At 50.9% G+C, this 17588-nt stretch overlaps 1 protein-coding gene across 2 annotated transcripts; it reads left to right on the forward strand.

Moving 5' to 3' along the window:
• The first annotated feature begins 12069 nt into the window (after positions 1-12069).
• GJB3 (gap junction protein beta 3) lies at positions 12070-17372 on the forward strand. 2 transcript variants are annotated; one of them, XM_004740847.3, is made up of 2 exons: positions 12070-12406; positions 15748-17372. In XM_004740847.3, the coding sequence occupies exon 2, from the start codon at positions 15782-15784 to the stop codon at positions 16592-16594; it is 813 nt and encodes a 270-aa protein (XP_004740904.1). In that variant the 5' UTR covers positions 12070-12406; positions 15748-15781; the 3' UTR covers positions 16595-17372. The 2 variants fall into 2 exon arrangements, with proteins under 2 accessions (XP_004740904.1, XP_004740905.1); XM_004740848.3 differs by lacking the exon at positions 12070-12406 and adding an exon at positions 12510-13023.
• Positions 17373-17588: the final 216 nt, after the last annotated feature.

A 17588-nucleotide genomic window follows, 5' to 3' on the forward strand; every position in this document is an offset into this window, starting at 1 on the left:
AATACACCCAGGTGGCAATGTCTAGTAGGCTGTTGGATGCTGGGGTGGAAAGGACTGATCAGGAAACAATGATTCGGGAATTGTCAGCAAAATGTCTGAATATAGCATAAGATTTTGCTCCAGAATTATCCCTCAAGTAGGAAGGTTTTGTCTTCTACCCAAGTCCTTACAAAGTCTCCCATGTTGTGGGGCATACTCTCAATTACTGCATTTTGAACAACAGAATTCTCTTTGGGGGAAATTCATTAGCCTGAAATAACCCCAATCAATGAAGTCCTGGATATTCATGGCAGCCACTGGGTGGACGCATTAAAAACGGAGAGAGAGACATTTCATACAGATTCAATCATTACTCCTGGTGCTATGACCTTACAATAGCAAGTATTGTCTTTCTAGGCAAGCCCTTAAGAAAAAAAAAAAAAAAAAAAAAACTTTGAGAACAACAAAGGAAATGATTACGTTGTGGAGAATGACAAATACACACCTACCATATGATTTTTTTTCTAAGTTATGCAACCTAGTATTAAGCAACCAGGCTTTTATGGCAGAGAATAAAGTTTCCAGTACCATTCACAGATTTGAAAAGCACTATGTCACTAATAGCTTGGGCAAAAATAAAAGTTTGTGCATTCTATAAAAGGTTAATGGCAACAAACCAAACTCTAATGATGTTAACCCAGGTGTCACGGAGACATGTTCGAAGTTTAAATACAATTGCTTCATAAACTGTTCAGGGAAGGAAAAAATAATAGGTTCACTACATTGGTTCTATATAATATGTGACCTTAAGATAGGCAGCGAACTCTAGAGAGTATTACACTAAGTGAAAGAAGTCAGACAGAGAAAAACAAATACTATATGATTTCACTCATAAATGGAGTTTAAGAAACAAAACGAACAAACATGGGGGTGGGAAGAGAGAGAGACAAACCAAGAAACAGACCCTTAGCTATAGAAAACAAACTGCTGGGACCACCTGGGTGGCTCAGACTGGTAAGCGTCTGGCTTCAGCTCAGCTCGTGATTCCAGGGTCGTGAGATGGAGCCCCACTTCCCGGCTCCCTGCCCAGCAAGAAGTCTGCTTCTCCCACTCCCTCTGCCCCTCCCCCTGCTTGTACTCTCTCCTTCTCGCTCTCTCTGAAATAAATAAATAAAATCTAGAAAAGAAAAAGAAAACAAACTGAAAGTTACCAAAGGGGAGGGGGCGGGGAGGGGGGGTGGATGGGGCAGATAGGGGATGATATAAATAAATAAATAAATAAATAAATAAATAAATAAATAGGATTAAGGAGTGCAATTGTTACATGAGTACCGGGTATTTTATGTAAGTGTTGAATCACCAAAATTTACACTGTATGCTAACTAGAATTAAAATGGAAACTTGGAAAGGAAAAAAAAAATAGGTAGCACACTAAGTTAATAAAGTAAATTATTATTTCAACCACACTGAAAGTTTATATATTCAAATCGACCCCCAAACTTTTGAGGGTCTCTTCACTGGGAACATAGGGGGTTGTTGCCTTTTATTTCAAGTCTTCTGTCTGGGCTTCCATGGTAGGTGGTAACTCAAGCTGTGAGGGTGGCTGAGACTAGACAGAGTCTTTGGGGGATAGAGATGAGAAGATGCCCTAGGATGGAGGCTTAAAGGCCAAATAGAATTGGGGGTAAGTGAGCAAAGGGGGCTGCAGAGTAAATTGATATCATAGAAGCCAAGGGAATATGATGTCATAGAGAAAAAAGATGATGTCACAGAAGCCAAGAGATGAATGTTCTAGAGAAGTTTCTAGAACTTCTAGAATTTTTTAGAAGTCTCTAGAGAAGGACAAAGTGATCACCAGGACCAGACGTTGCCATGGGGCAAACTGGATAAGGACTGAAAAGTGCTGATTCAATTAACAAGATGTCTTTGGCACCTATGGCAGGAGCATCATATGTAAAGAATGGCGTGCAGAAACCAGGTCCCAGTGAAGTGCGGGTGCGGGCAGAGACAATGATGATCAAGTAAATGGAGATAACAAGTGTGGACAACTGGTTGGAAAATGGTGACTGGGAGAAGAGTAGAAAATGAAACGGTGTCATTGCCAAAAGAAGGGAGCAGTCAAGAATTAATTTTTACAGTGACAGAGACTTGAGAATATTTAAAAAATGATGAACTGAATCCAGTAAAGGGGAAGGTCAAGGTCCCCATAGAACCAGAGGAATGGGACGCAGAGGGCGGATGGAGGCTTGGACTTCAACAGGAAAAGGACAGGTCACCTACTATAACAGGAGGGTAGAAGGGAAGGGTGAGACAGGTGTAGGTCACCCCCATCTCTGACCACAGCTTTCCCCGGCCCACTCACCCAGCTCCTCCCTTAGCATCTGTTCATGTTTGTTCAAAAAATCCCCCAGGGAGCCACATAGACACCTCCTGACCTGACCCGTGATCTTCTCCCAAACTGCCAGCCCTTCATGCATCCCCTCCTTCTGCATCCAGCCTAGGCTTGGGATCCACAGTCTCTCCCATCACCCTCATGTCACATGGGAGCTCTTAGATGGATGTCTGTCCTTCCTTCTAGACTGCAGGCTCTCTGAGGGCTGGAACAGTATCCACCCGGTTTGCCAGTATATCCCAGGCCCTACAGCATGTCTACTGTATATATCCATGGTAAAAGGGTAATAAATATTTGCTGAGATGACTGGAATGACCTGCTGTCCAGCCAATATCCCCATAATCTCTCCACCCCTCCTGCTTAGCCCAGACCAGTCCAACTGTACTTCCCATGGCTACGCCCCGTGCTGGGCTCTGCTCCAGTGAACCCGGCTGCCAGGCAGAGTGAGGTCACTACAAATCCATGTTCTCTAGCCCCACCTGACAGCCCTCCTTCTTCTCTGTTTCGTTCTTGGCCGTTGTTCGTGGTGGTGTATGGTATTCTCAGGCTTCTCCACTCTTCTCGAAACTTCTAACCAGTTCTATCTGATCTTTATCCCACATCTCAAAGACAGCAAAAGCTTCCAAGAATCCTCTCCCGTTGACAGCCACCAGACCTGCAGACCAAACCACATGCAGACCAGCCCCCCCACTCCCCCCGCATAGTGAAAAGGGTGAGCCCAGTCTTGGGCTCACCACACCCCATACTCAGGAGCCCCTCTCCCCCACCTCTTCCTGCCCTCCTGTTTCTTCAACGTCCAGCTCTCTCCTGGCTCTCCCAGCATTTCAGCAGGCTCACATCTCTTCCAACCAAAAGCCAAGACAAAACCCTTCCTTGACCCCCACGTCCCGCACAACCACCTCCTTTCTCTCTTGGCTTTCCCAGCAGTGCGTCCTGAAACAGGTCTGCACTCACCATCTACACTTCCTTAGCTCCCACTCCCTCCCTCCCACCAGCTATGATCTGGTCCTTGCTCCATCACCCCGCCTAAGCCACCCTGCCCTTACCAAGCATACCTAAGTTTCCTTCACCATCAAGCCCAGTGGAGGCTCCCTGTCCTTGTGCCGTGAGCCATTTCCCAGGGTGCACTGCCTTCCCCTGTACCTCGTCCCATACCACAGATACCTTGTATAGGCTGCCTGCCCAGCATGGCTCCAAATGGAGGAGCTATAGATGACTGTCAGTCATGTGACCTGGCCCCTAGACCTCAGGTGGGTATGCGCTCCAGATGGGGCCACTCGAGCTTCCTCCCCCACATTATTTGAATCTTTTCTAAGGGAAGCCTGGAAAGATGTGAGTTCGGAACTGGTGACCCTGGGCAAAAGCCTGTCAGCATGTGGAGAGGAGGAGCCAACAGTCAGAGAGGAGCAGAGGTGAGGCAAACAGGAGAGACACAATCACACCACCTCCAGCCAGGTGCTTCTGGGGCTCCTAGATACCCCTTCCCTCCCCATGTTTTTACAAACCAATCAATTCCCCCTCTGTGCCGAAACTAATTCAAATCAGATTTCTGTCATTTGCAATCAAGAGCACTGACTAACGTGCCCAGGCTTCTTCTAGCCTGAGTGAGCTCCTCCCTGGGTGATCTCCTCGGCTCCCATGGCCTCCATTACAACCTGGTCACTCCTGATTCCCAAATCCATAGCTCTTCACCAATTATTTCCTTGTCTCCTATTTTTCCGTACTATCCCTACTATTCCTAATTTTCCTGAATATTTTTATTGTGATAAAATATACATAACATGAAATTGCCACTTAACCATTTTTCCGTGTACAATTCAGTAGTGTTAATTCCATGAACAATGTTGTACAACTATCACCACTATTTCCAGAGCTTCCTCATTACCCCTAACAAAAACTCTGTGCTCTCTAAAATAACAACCCCTATTCACGCCTCCATCCAGCCCTTGGTAGCCTCCAACGACTTCTGGTATCTCTGCATTTACCTATTCTAGAAATCCTAGATTTCTATCTAGAATCTATCTACTGAGAATATCTATCTACCTAGAATCCTATCCTAGAAATCATACAATTTCTGTCCTTTGGTGGCTGGCTTATTTCCCTCGACATATTGTTTTCAAGATTCACCCACATCGTCACATGGATCAGACTCGATTCCCTTGCACAGCTGAATAGTACTCCATTATATGGATATACCACATTCTGTTGCTCCATTCTTCCTTTGATGGACGTCGGGGTTGTTTCCAAACATTTGCCTTGGCTATTGTGAGTGGTGCTGCTCTGAACACTCACGGATGGGTCTGAGTTTCAGATCTTCTGGGTATATACATAGGTGTGGACTTGCTGGCTCATATGGTCATTCTACCTTTTTTTTTTTTTTTTTTTTTGGTGGAACTGCCAAACCATTTTGCATGGGCCCCAGCAACGGACAGGGTTCCCACTGTGCTTCTCTCTTCCATCCCATGCATCCAGCTGCCCCTGCACACCCAGATATGTGTGTTCCACAGACAAACCAGCAAGGCCTTTGGATGCACAGGAAAATTTGGTTGCATGAAAACAATGGGCACTGAGCCCCATTTCATGCCCGCGGCTCTGGGATGGGCTATGTTGGGCATCAGGGGACGCTCAGGAATGGAGTATGGGATGGGACGACACTGTCTGATGCGCCCTCGCAGCATAAAAAAAAAGGGGGGGTCTTACAAGTCATGTCAGAATGTTCTGATGGCCTTGTCAAAACGGCGGCGCCAGACTCTCATTTACAAACACACACATCACTTAGCCAACTGCAGACATGATGACCCTATCATTTCTTTCTGCTTCTCCCAACCTGCTTCTGCTTCCCAGCTCAGCCGATGGCCAGTCACCTATTCAGGTGCCTATGTCAGGACCTCCCGAGGCTGTTGGAACAGTGAGTTCAGGAACCACGTCCCTGCAGCCCAGACTCCGTCTAGGCTCTGCTCCCTGATGCCTGGTGCCCAGCACCTCTTTGACCCAGGATCAAGGCTCCAGAAGCTCCCACAGTGCAGGTGGCAGGCTGATTTCAGGAATCTGGCACATGCCTCACCCCAGGCTGGCTTCCCCAGCTGCCCTGATGCCCACACCCTTGCAGCTCAAAGGAGAGCTCTGGCAAAGAGCTTCTTCTCCTGGGAGAGCAGAGGCTGGGTGAAGACAGACACAGTCAGCCACACAGACAGCTCACTTGTAACCTTGAGTACCAAACCAGGGATTTGGGCCTGGTGGTAGGAGAGAGGGGAAAGAGATGAGGCCAAGTCAAGGAAGGCTTCCTGGAGGAGGGAGGTGGTCAGAGAGGGACTTCTAGAAGGTAGGTGGGTGGGATACTAAGATAGAAGGAACTGATCAAACAGCCACTCTGTGTCAGTCTGGGACAGGGCTTATTCTGTGTGATGGGCTTTTTCCCTCATCTGGCAAGTACTTTGTCTACAAAGTGCCAGGCACTGTTTTAGGTGCTGGGAAGAGAGCAGTGGACACAAGAGACTCCCAAAAATGGCTGTCCTCACAGATGCCAGTGATGGGACAGACAATTAAAAAGAAGAATAAGCAAAATATAGAATAAGTTGCATGATCATAGTTGCCAAGGAGAAAAATAAAGCAGGAGAGAGAAAGGGTGGGGAGGAAACCTTATAGCAATTCTAGACGGGAAGGCCAGGGAAGGCAAGGCAGCACACGGTGCAGAGAGGGGGAGAAGTGTGCCAGATGAAAGGAAAAGCACGTGCATTGGCACAGAGGCTGGGGAAGAGCCCAGGCACACCCACGGGCCGCAAAGAAGCCAGTGAGGCCGAGCAGTCAGAGAGCCAAGAGACCAGAGTGTTTAGAAGAGGCTAGAGAAGGACCAGAACACATGGGATCCTATAAGCCATCCTCAAACCTCTGGCTGTCCCTCTGAGCGAGCAGAACGCCAGGGACGCACCGTGGGGGAGAAAATGGAGTGGCATGATCCCCTTGGTGGTTGTGTTCACAGTAGATGCATGGGGACAAGGCATAAGGAGGGCGATCGTTTATAGGACACCAGCAATAATGCAGGGAAGGAATTATCTTTGGCTTTGACGTTACCAGGATAACATCCATAGTCAGTGAGAAGCGGCCAGATTTTGAAAACATTTTGAAAGGAACACCACAATGATTCGGTGGCAGTGAACGTGGGGTAGAAATAAAAAGGGTCAACAATGACTCTTAAGTTGGGGGCCTTAATGAGTAGATGAGTACAATTGCCATGTACTCATTCGGGTGAGTCAAGGATGGAGAACTGATGGAGGGCGATGTAGGGAGCAGGGTGTCAGAGGACATCAGGACTCCTAACTCCATTTTAATTTCAAATAAAGAATAAAGTTTTTTTTGGTGTAAGTAAGCCTCATGTACGATCTGAAATTTAAATTTAACAGAGCACATGATTTGGGATTTTTGTTTTGTTTTGTTTCTGGGGTCCTTGCTTGCTGGCTAGGTTTGGTTCTAAATCCAACAATCCTAATAAGGAAGGAGTTTAATGTGGGACGTGGTCAGTTTGCAGTCCCTACTGGACACCGGCAGGCGAGGGGAGTAACTGCTGAGCCCAGAGTCAGGGCAGGGGGCGTGGCCTGGATGGAGACAAGCAGTCAGGCCTGGTCAGCCTAATTCTAATATGTTAAATCCTGAGACTGGATAACATTGCCAGGAGAATGAGTGGGGACAGAGAAGAGAAAGAGCCAAGGACTGAGCCCTGGGGCACCCCAGTACTTCAAAGTCAGGGAGATCTGGAGACAAAAAGGAAACCCAGAAAGGAAGAAAAGTCAGAAGAGTGTGATGTTCTGCGACCAAATGCTGGAGCCCCAGCAAGAGGGCCGGGGGCTGGGGTAGGGGAAACACACTGAGCAAGGCCCCCCCGATGAGAGTGAGCTCCAGGGGGGATGCAGAGAACAGATGGAGATATTCTCCTGAGTTTTGACTACAAAGGAATTGAAAGAGATGAAGCAGATGCTGGAGAAGTGGGGTGAGGGAGGCTTGTTTGTTTCTGAGGACAGGGAAGTACCAGCGCATTTACTGTCAAGGGAAAGAGCAGAAGGGAAAAAGTGGAGGAGAAAGGGGTGGGGAGTGAGGTCTGGGGTGTGTGAGAAGAGGTGGGATTCGGGGCACACGTGGAATGCTTGAAGCTTGACAGCAACTCAGAAAAGCTGTGTGTTACCTCCATTGCTGGAGGTGTGGGCAGAATTTCCAAGTAACTCTCGGCATCTTGGAAGCAGAACAATGTTCTAGCCTGGATCCTGAGATATTTCTTTCTTCCTACCCACAGCCTCGGACATGCTGGAGCATGGCTGGAAAGTCCCCATCCTTCCACCTGAACTGCTTCCCAGTGGGTTCGGCTCCCCCAGCCGCTACTGCACAAACACAAAGAAAATCCCAGCCAGAGAGGGAAGCCCCTGCCTGAGGCCCGGGCAGAGTTTCAGACACAGGGGGCAACCTGGGACTAAGACCAGCCTGTGCCAAGGCCTGGGCCAGAAGAAGCACGGGGCCAGGCTTTAAGCCTGCCACCCCCAGAGAACAGGTGTGTAGGCCCTCAAGGGAGTGTGGGTGGCCCGGCAGCTTCCAAGCCCCGGCAGGACACAGCCTTGCCCCGAGGCGAAGGGATGGCCTACATGGCCTCCCACACATTCCCTTGCTCTGGGAGCAGAACCTGGAAGTGGGACAGCAGCCTCACAGCCTCTTTCTGAATGGGATTTCTTCCAGATCCCTCCAGAAGAAGCACAGGGCAGGTGTCGGAGGCACTGCTTGATGTCAGGAGTGAGGGAGCAGCGCTGGCAAGGCCCGAATGATAGGACCAAGGCCATCTGGTCACCCGGGCAGCAGAGCAGAACAACGAACAACCCAACCACACACAGAGACACCAACCAGCTCATGCCTCTCACAAAACCCTGCCAGCCACCTTGGCAAAATCCTACTCATTCATAACCACACGCACCAAACATACCTACCTACTCCCCACACTACCTGTTAACACCCAATGCCCAATCGCACAGCCAGACAGTTCTCACGCATAACTTTCTGCGCTACCAAGACTGACTCTGCAAACAATCACTGAGTGTCTGAGTGCTGGAGGTGCTGCAGGAGCGCCCCCCCCCCCAGCTCTCTGCTCTCAGAGGGCATCTCTGGGAACGTTCTGAAGCTCCACTGCTGAGGAAGTGGGCAAAGTGGCTTCAGAGGGGGTGCCCAGGGAATAGCAGGGGACGAGCCGTCCAGGCAGAGGGAGCAGCAATTGCAAAGGCCAGGAGGCTGGACTGGACGTGGCGTGTTTGTGGAAAAGAATGAAGGCCGTGTGGCTGGAGAAAAGCGACCAAGGGGACGTGTGGTGGGAGGCAAAGCAGGAGCAGGTGGTTTGGGCTTTGTAGGCCAATGTCAGGAGAGTGGGTGTTAGTATAAAAGTAATGGTAAGTCACTGCAGGATTTAATAGGGGAGTGACAACGATCTGATTTATATCATTAAAGTACTACTTTAGCTAGGAGAAACCATGGGAGGAAAACTCTTTGGGCTTTCAGAGTGGGGAAGGCATTTCTAATTATGACCAAACCCAGAAGCCATAAAAGATAAGATTGATACATGTGACTACATTAAAAATGTTTTAATTCTGCACGGCAAAAACTCCGTATACAAAGTCAAAATGCAAGTGTGAAACAGGGAGGGAGAGACCTTTTTTATTTGTATCATTGACAGAGGGCTTCTTTCTTGAATATATAAAGATCTCCTAAGAAATCTCTTAATTCAAAAGGCAACCATCCGGTAGAAAAACGGGTAAAAGCATAGGACAGTTGATAGAAAAATAAAATGGGTGTTGAGTCTATCCAAAGATGCTCGTGCTCACTCGTAGTAAGAGAAATGCAAAATAGAAGTATAATGAGATATCACTGGCAAAGATTGCCACAGGTGGTTAACACTCCACCTTGGCAAGGAGTCCAGGAAACAGGCCCTCATGGCTGGTGGTAGCAGAAACTAATACATTTCTGGAGAAGATTTGACATTATCTATCTGAAGTACAAATGGGCATACAACTTTAACCCCAAAGTTCCACTTCTAGGAATATATCCTATAGACCTAATTTTAAAATGTGTTAAATGATGTTTGTCCAAGGATGTTGATTACAGTGGTGTTTATAATAGAAGGAAGGAAATTCACAATTAGAAGCTGCCTTCATTTTCATCAATATGGGACTGATTAAATATATTATAGTAAATAGTATGGAATACTAGTCAGCTGTTTTATGAGAAAAAAATGAGGTAGTTCTGTATCTACCAATAGAGGGAAAATATCCTATATTTTGTTAAAAATAGCAAAGGGGGCACCTGGGCGGTTCAGTGAGCGAAGAGACCAACTCTTTGTTTCGACTCGAGTCATAATCTCAGGGTCACAAGATCAGCCCCTGCATAGGGCTCCATGCTCTGTGTGGAATCTGCTTGGGATTTGCTCCCTCACCCTCTCCTCTGCCCCTCCCCCCACTCACTCTCTCGTGCTCTCTCTCTCTCTCATTGTCTCTCTCTCTCAAATATATAGATAAATAAAATCTTTTTTAAAAATAGCCAAGTGCAGGGGAGGCTGGGTGGCTCAGTTTCCAAGTGTCTGCCTTTGGCTCAGGTATTAGTCCCAGAGTCCTGGGATCGAGCCCCGCATCAGGCTCCCTGCCCAGTGGGAAGCCTGCCTCTCCTTCTCCCACTCCCCCTGCTTGTGTTCACTCTCTCACTGTGTCTCTCTCTGTCAAATAAATTTTTTAAAAAAACTTTTAAAAAATAAACTACATAATCCTTCTTAAAAAATAATTTAAAAAAATTTTTTAAATAGAGAACCAGGGGCATAGTGTACCTCCCTCAGGAAAGCATCAAAGAGTATCTCTACAAAGATGGAGAGTTGACCTCAGGAAGGAAAATCAAGTAACTGGAAACCTGGCAGTCAGGTGGGCAGTCTGGTGTTCTGGGAGAAGTAAGGGGGAGCACAAGAAACGCAGGACTTATCAGCAGGGGAAAGTATGGAAAGCCCCCAGGCTGGATGAGCTCTCATAGAAAGAAAAGGCTGAGTCCTGGGACATGCCCACACTGGACAATAGCTTGTGAGGCCTCCAAGGCGCCAGGAAACTGGGAGTGTGGTGTCAAGGAAGCTGAAGGAAGAAAGCCTTTTGAGAAGGAAGCAGTGGTCAACGGTGTCAGGTGCTTTTGCAGGCCCAGGAGGGTGGGGACAGACTGTTTGATGTAGCATCATGGAGATCCGTGGTGATCTTGACAGGGCTGCCTCTGTGACCTGCTATAGGGATGGAAATGTTGTTCAAAACAAGAAAGTGGGGTGGGGGTGGGGGGCTCCGGGGTGGCTCAGTTGGTTAAGCAACTGCCTTCTGCTCAGGTCATGATCCTGGAGTCTGGGATTGAGTCCCACATGAGGCTCTCTGATCGCCAGAGAGTGTTTCTCCCACTGTCCTCTCTCCTCTCAAGCTCTCTCTCTAAAATAAATAAGTAAAATCTTTAAAAAAAAAAAAAACAAACAAACAAGAAAGTGGGGAGCAGGTTTGCTCTGAGACGCTGGAGAGCAGCACGTGGTAGGGAACAGATGGCAGAGTCCTGCACCTTCACAGGACAGTCACACCCACACATCCCACCCCACCCCTGCATCAACAGAAACACAGAAACACCCGGACCACCCCAGCCCTGAGCCTCAGCAACGATTTTCAGGGGCCATGGCCCACTAAGTAAAAGATGGTCTCTGCCCTGTGGCTCTGTGCCATCCAGAAACCACACAGCCAAGACCTCCAGAGGCGGGTTTGCTCCTTATTCTCTGTAGGATCCTGGGCAAGTCACCTAACCTCTCTGTACCTGGTTTTCTCACTCTGGGGAAGGATCATGCCTTCCTCATCCAGGGAGGAAGAAATAGTCTTTGGGCCATATCTGGCACAAATATGTTTCTGAGTGTCCAATGCAGGGTTAGTTCTCCACCAAAATGAGCAGTAGGTAGGGTGATCTTCCCAGGTTTGGGGTACTTTTGAGAGTGAGGGGGTGATGTTAATTACACTGGGGCCACAGGTGTGAGCCAGAACAGTCCTGGGAAATTGCCACGCAGAGTCACCCTTGTGTTAGCAATACCATCTCTGCGGAGACTGAGGGCTCAGGACCCAAGGGGACTAAGATCCCAGGACTCCCCGGGAGGTCAGAAACCCTGGGGTTTCTCCAAGGAGGCTGGGAAGGTTCCTTGTCATAGTACACTAATAACTAAGACAAAGCGTCCTTGTCCCCAGAGCCCAGCCCAGCTGCAGCCCAGCTGCTGTCTAGGGCAAGGGATCTCTCTGCCCCCAACACCCCCACCCGCCTCTCACAAGATCTGCTTCTGGACATAACTCAGGCAACCACCCCTCTCCCTCCTGTCCTCACCCCTAGACAAAGGATCCCCCCACCATCTCCTTTCCGGATTCCCCTTGCCCCTTCCAGTGTGGACACAGAGTCGGCTCCCCACTTGGTTCTCCAAGGTGTGGGAACCTCCGCTTCCGCGGAGGACACAGCGCCCAAGAGGGGCGCCGCCGTGAAGGGCCGTGGTGACGGGAGGGCAGACCCCCAGGGTGCCCCCCTCCACTCCCCAGCCGGGTCCAGGCCGGCCACCGGGCGGGAACTGCGCCGGGCAGGGCGCGGACACAGTAGCCCTGGTAACGCGTGTGGGCGAGTCAGGATTGCGGGCCGTCCCGGGCCACGGCACTTCACAGTCTCTAGTGCCTCCCGCCCCTGATCTCATTGGAGCCTTCGCCCAGCCCTGCCCATGGCCGCCGATGCCCCCATTTCCCACATGAAGAAACCGAGGCTCCGAGCAGCGACGGGGCCCTCGGAAGGCGGCCCCGGTAGCGGGTGCCCGTGGCACTAAACGTAGACCCCCGGCGGCCGGGAGGGCTCCGAGGCTCCTCCCCGACCCTCCCTCCCTCCGCACCGCCCCCAGGGCTGCACCAGTCGCCCAGTGCCGGGTCGCCGCTGTAGAGTCCGGCTCCCATCTCCCCCCTGCCGCGCAGGGCTCCCGGAGGCGGGCTCCCGGTGAGTGTGGGTGGGGGTCCCGGGACCCGAGCGCTCCCAGGAGACCCCGGGTGCTGTTGGTGGGGGAGAGATGGTGCAAGGGGTCTCCCCCAGCACCCCCACTGCCTTTTCGCCCCTCGATCCTGGGTGGGGTGGGGGCTCCAGGGGCTGGAAAGTTCTAGGACACCCTCCTCCCACGTCCGCAAGCTCGCAAGCCGCCCGGGATGGAGGGAAACTGGGGAAAAGAGTGGGGTCGGTGGAGGAGAAAGCTCAGTTGGAGGGGGAGGGAAAGGAGGTGGTCGCGGCGGTGGCGTTCCGGAGTGTGGCGACAGCTCGGCGAGACTTGGTCCCCGGGCTAGGAAAAAGCGGATGGCCGGGAGGTGGTGTTGGGGGCAAGCTGGGGGTAATCAGACTGGCTCCACCAGTCCCGGTTCTGGGCTTGGAGGGAAATTCTTTGCGGGTGAGTCGAGTCCCTGGGGTGTGTCAGGCGGGACTGGGCAGACAGGACCGGAAGGTGGAACGTGGAGACCCAGAAGGGGGTTGCACCCCGATGGGTGTCCGGTGACAGGGCCCCTCTTGTCCGAGGGCTGGAAGACGGGCCTCCAACCACCACTTCAGTTTTTTTGAACTGCCACCAGGTGAGTGGGGCCTGGGGAGGGAATGGTTTATGACTCTTACAACAGCTCAAGAAAGTAAGAATTCTTTCCCTTTAGAGATAAGGAATGGAGGTTAAAACTATCAAGGGATTCTTAGAAGTCACTGGGCTAGTAAGTGGCAGAGCTGAGACTGGAATCCAGCTATGATTCCTCTCCATGCACATTCCATGGCCCCTCCCCAAAGGCCAAGTCTCAGGGAGCAAGTGGGGGAGAGAAGGAGGGTCTCTCAGTCACACTGTCCTGTTGGAGATTCCCAGAGAAGAGGCATCAGCAGAGATGAGGGGTTGAGAAGCAGCTGTGCCTTCTCCTTCTGCCCAGAGTGGAGAAGTCCTTGTCCAGCTACCATTGTTCCTGGAGGTTCCTGCCCACACCTCACAGCCCTTCCCTCCAAGCTGCCTCTCTGAGAAGTCACCATGCATTTGTTTATTTACCCAGGATTTATTGAATATCTCCAATGTGCCAAGCACTAGGCACTAAGTATAAAGCAGTAAGCAAGACAGAGCTGACATTCTAATAAGGGAGACAGACGATAAATAAGAACAACAACAAAAACTATTAATTTCATTTCAAATGGTGATTAAATTCAAGGAAGAAAATAAAGGGGACGGGAGTGGAGTGACCAGGAGGGCAGGGGCTCCTAGATCCAGAGTAATCTGTGGAGGCCACTAAGATGATGCTTGAGCAGAGGCCTCAGGGATGAGAAAGACCCACCCAGCCACCCTCCAGGGTTCTGGAGAAAGAGCATTCCAGGCAGCAAGGATAATTGCAGAACTCCCAAATCTCCCAGTGTGGCCAGAGCCGAGATAATTAGGGTGAGATAATAAGAGATGAAGGCAAGAATGTAGAATCTGGGGTTTCATTCTAACTGTAACATGAAGCTAGTAGAAAGTTTTAAACAAGTGAGTGACATGATCCAATTTCATGGACTCTAAGGGTCCAGGACCAGATGCTGAAAGGCCAGTGAGGAGGCTGTGGCAACAATACCAGCAGGAGTGATGGGGCTTGAGGCAGGGCAGTAGCAGCGGAGGGTTGAGAAGCCGTCATGCAGGGTTGGGACCCACAGGCAGCATGCATGCTCAGAGTCACAAAGCCAGCTCCAAGAGCGCCCACATGTGCACACAGGCCCACACACGCACATGGAGACACACGTGTTCCCACACCCAAGGCAGCATCCAGACACTAGATGTACTCATGCAGGCCCACCCGTCCACACCCTCTGAGTCATTCCAGAACTGGGAGGAAAATGTGTGATTCGGCGGCCTGAATACAATGTCTCCCTATCACAAAGCCTTGGTATCCGGCATGGCTGGGGGAGCTGGGTCTCCCCCCAGCTCTGGCAGGAGCCCCAGCTTTGGCACAGGGAGGGGAGGTTGTCTCTAGAGTTTCCCTGGATCTGGTATGCTAGGAGCCAGACCATTATTACATCCCACATTCACCCCCAACCTGATCTGGTCTCCCAGCTTCACCACCTACTGACTGTGAGACCTTGGGGACGCCATTTCTCCTCTTTAAACCTGCTTCCTCTCTGTAGAATGGGGTTACCGGGGAGGAAGAATTTCCTCCTCCCTTTTAAGTTCTTCTCGCTGGACTAAGAATGAAATTGACTAAGAATGAAGGAGAGAGATTATCAGGAGAAAATTTAGTTCAGTATGGGAAATCCACACAGATAAGAAATTCCAAAGACAAGCAAAATGAGGTATATATGTCATCCTGAACTAAAGAGAAGGGACTAGGGGTCAGGGACTTCAAAGGGAAGGAATACAATTCACAGAAGGTGAAAATGAGTAAATATTTGGGAAGCAAATATTTGCCAGGTCCACTCAAAAACAGTGGGATGTAGAGAACTTTGATCAAATAAGCCTTGCTAGGTTCCTCCTTGCCTACCATACCTAGTTCATGTAAAAATGTAGTTATCTGTGCTGGTAGGTCTCTTCCTGGACTAGGTCCTCTGTCTGAATTCTTTCAGGCAGTTGAAAAAGAGGTAAAGATCTTTTCCTGAATCTAATGGGTTTAAATTGCTTTTAACTTAAAACAATCTTCATACCAAAGTGCCCCCATTTGGGGGTGGTCTGCCCTTGGCCCCGAGAGGCCCATGACCCCACCCTCACAAGATGGTAGGTAGCAAGGCATATAAGAAAGTTGCAAGAATCCAGCCTGGGTCAGGCATCCAGCAAAGGGGAGGGGAGGTGGTGGAGAGCACAGCCCTGGCACCAACAGCCAGACCTTGAATCCATTTATCATTTTAAGAGTGACTTCTCTCTAGCTCTCACAATGAGTGGCCAGCATTTACTGAGCATTTACTATGTGCCCAGTGCAACTGTTATCTTCATCTGGAAATGAGGAGCACCATAGTATCTTCCTCGTGGGGTCATTCTAAGGACTAAAGGAAATAACAAGGCACAGAACTTTAACTCGGTGGCTGGCTCACAGTAAATGCTGCATAAATGGTGACTGTTAATCAGCAAAGGCACATTCCCTTCCTTCGGGCCTGCATGCTCTGTGACTTCTGGCAGGTCACTTAACGTCTCTGTGCCTGTATCCTACCTGTGGTTTGGAAAGAACAGTAACAGTCCCGACCTCAGAGGGTCATTGGCTGATCACACGAATCCATCCGCATAAAGAACTCAGAACAGCACTTGGCACATAGGAAACGCTCAACAAATGTCCCCTGGTCACGAACACCTTTTTTTCCCTTTATCCTGTCAGGTGGGCACGGCCCCCGGCACCCCCACCAGGCACCATGGACTGGAAGACGCTCCAGGCCCTCCTGAGCGGCGTGAACAAGTACTCTACAGCGTTCGGGCGCATCTGGCTGTCGGTGGTGTTCGTCTTCCGCGTGCTGGTGTATGTGGTGGCCGCAGAGCGCGTGTGGGGGGACGAGCAGAAGGACTTTGACTGCAACACCAAGCAGCCGGGCTGCACCAATGTCTGCTACGACAACTTCTTCCCCATTTCCAACATCCGCCTCTGGGCCCTGCAGCTCATCTTCGTCACGTGCCCCTCGCTGCTGGTCATCCTGCACGTGGCCTACCGCGAGGAGCGCGAGCGCCGCCACCGCCAGAAGCACGGCGACCAGTGCGCCAAGCTGTACGCCAACGCGGGCAAGAAGCATGGCGGCCTGTGGTGGACATACCTGTTCAGCCTCATCTTCAAATTGGCCATCGAGTTCCTGTTCCTGTACGTGCTGCATACACTGTGGCACGGCTTCGGCATGCCGCGCCTGGTGCAGTGCGCCAACGTCGCGCCCTGCCCCAACATCGTGGACTGCTACATCGCCCGGCCCACCGAGAAGAAGATCTTCACCTACTTCATGGTCGGGGCGTCGGCGGTCTGCATTGTGCTCACCATCTGCGAGATCTGCTACCTCATCTTCCACAGGGTCCTGCGGGGCATAGCCAAGAACAAGTCCTCCAAAAGCCGCAGTCTCCCATCCTCCACCAGCCGAGCCTCCACCTGCCGCTGCCACCACAAGCTGGTGGAGGCCGGGGAGCTGGGCTCTGACTCTGGTGATGACAAGGGGCACGCGTCAGCGCCCACCATGACCCCCATCTGACCACAGGCTGGGGAGCAGCCCTGGGGCTACCAGGGGGGAGAGGTGGGGGCAGTACTGCACTGATGGAGGGGCCCTACAGGTGCGGGGTGCACCCCCCCTCCTTTTGAATTCACTAATCTATCTAATTTCATTGCTGGCAGACTTCCTGTGCACTGGGCACTGTGCTGTCGACCTGGGTAAAATTCTCCCAACCCAGAGCCAAGGGAGACAGAGGTTGAAACAAGCTAATTCACTACTGCATGCAAGGGGACACTTAGGGTCTCGCAGAGGGCTTCTACCTGACCCAGGAGGAGGTGCTCAGGCCCGGCTTCACTGAGGAAGTAATGTCAGAGAGGCAGGAGTGCTTCTTAGCAGAGAGAACAGCAGGTGCAGAGAGAAGCCTGGAGACCACAAAGAGGGAGATGCTTGCCCTGGCTGGATGCACCAGATCCAAGGGAATCTCCATTTCCTTGGGAGGGACACCCAGATTTCTGGGGTGGGAAGGAGGTAGTCTCTAAGCAGTGGGAAGTCTGTAGGGCTGAGAGTGAGCTTGTGAGCCAGAGCGGCAGGAGGCTCTGCTGACACCAATCCCTCCTGAGATACGCAGGGACCTTCCCAGTACCCACTGCCTTCAGGGGAAGCCCCCTTCTGCCCAGTCCTCTTCCCCCCAGGTTCAGACAACTTTGCTCCCATCTTCTCCCCACAAATGTGCTCAACTTAGTGCCAGGCTCTCAGACCCGAGCTCCCAGAGACTCAAGGTAGATGTTTCTTGAAATCAATAAAGTTTGTGTTTTATACAGGTTGGCTCCGACCTCTGTTCTGCACTCCCACCCACAAGACCCTGAGGGCAGGGAAGGTAGACCTCAGGAGTGGAGAGAGCTCCGCGCCTGTGGCCAAGGCTGGAGCAGAAGTTAGGCTGCGGGGAGGCCCCGTGGGGCTGTAGGTTGGAACCTCCCGATATATATGTTGTGATTATAGGCGTGGTCACAAGAGGGCGCTGTGCTCCCAGTGCAAC

This window comes from Mustela putorius, unplaced genomic scaffold, assembly GCF_011764305.1.
Source record: "Mustela putorius furo isolate JIRA1106 unplaced genomic scaffold, ASM1176430v1.1 tig00003853_pilon_pilon_pilon, whole genome shotgun sequence".
Classification (NCBI taxonomy): Eukaryota; Metazoa; Chordata; class Mammalia; order Carnivora; family Mustelidae; genus Mustela; species Mustela putorius.

Excerpts from the sequence above, each read along its gene's own strand:
- GJB3 (XM_004740847.3), top strand. The coding sequence starts at position 15,782 with ATGGACTGGAAGACGCTCCAGGCCCTCCTGAGCGGCGTGAACAAGTAC.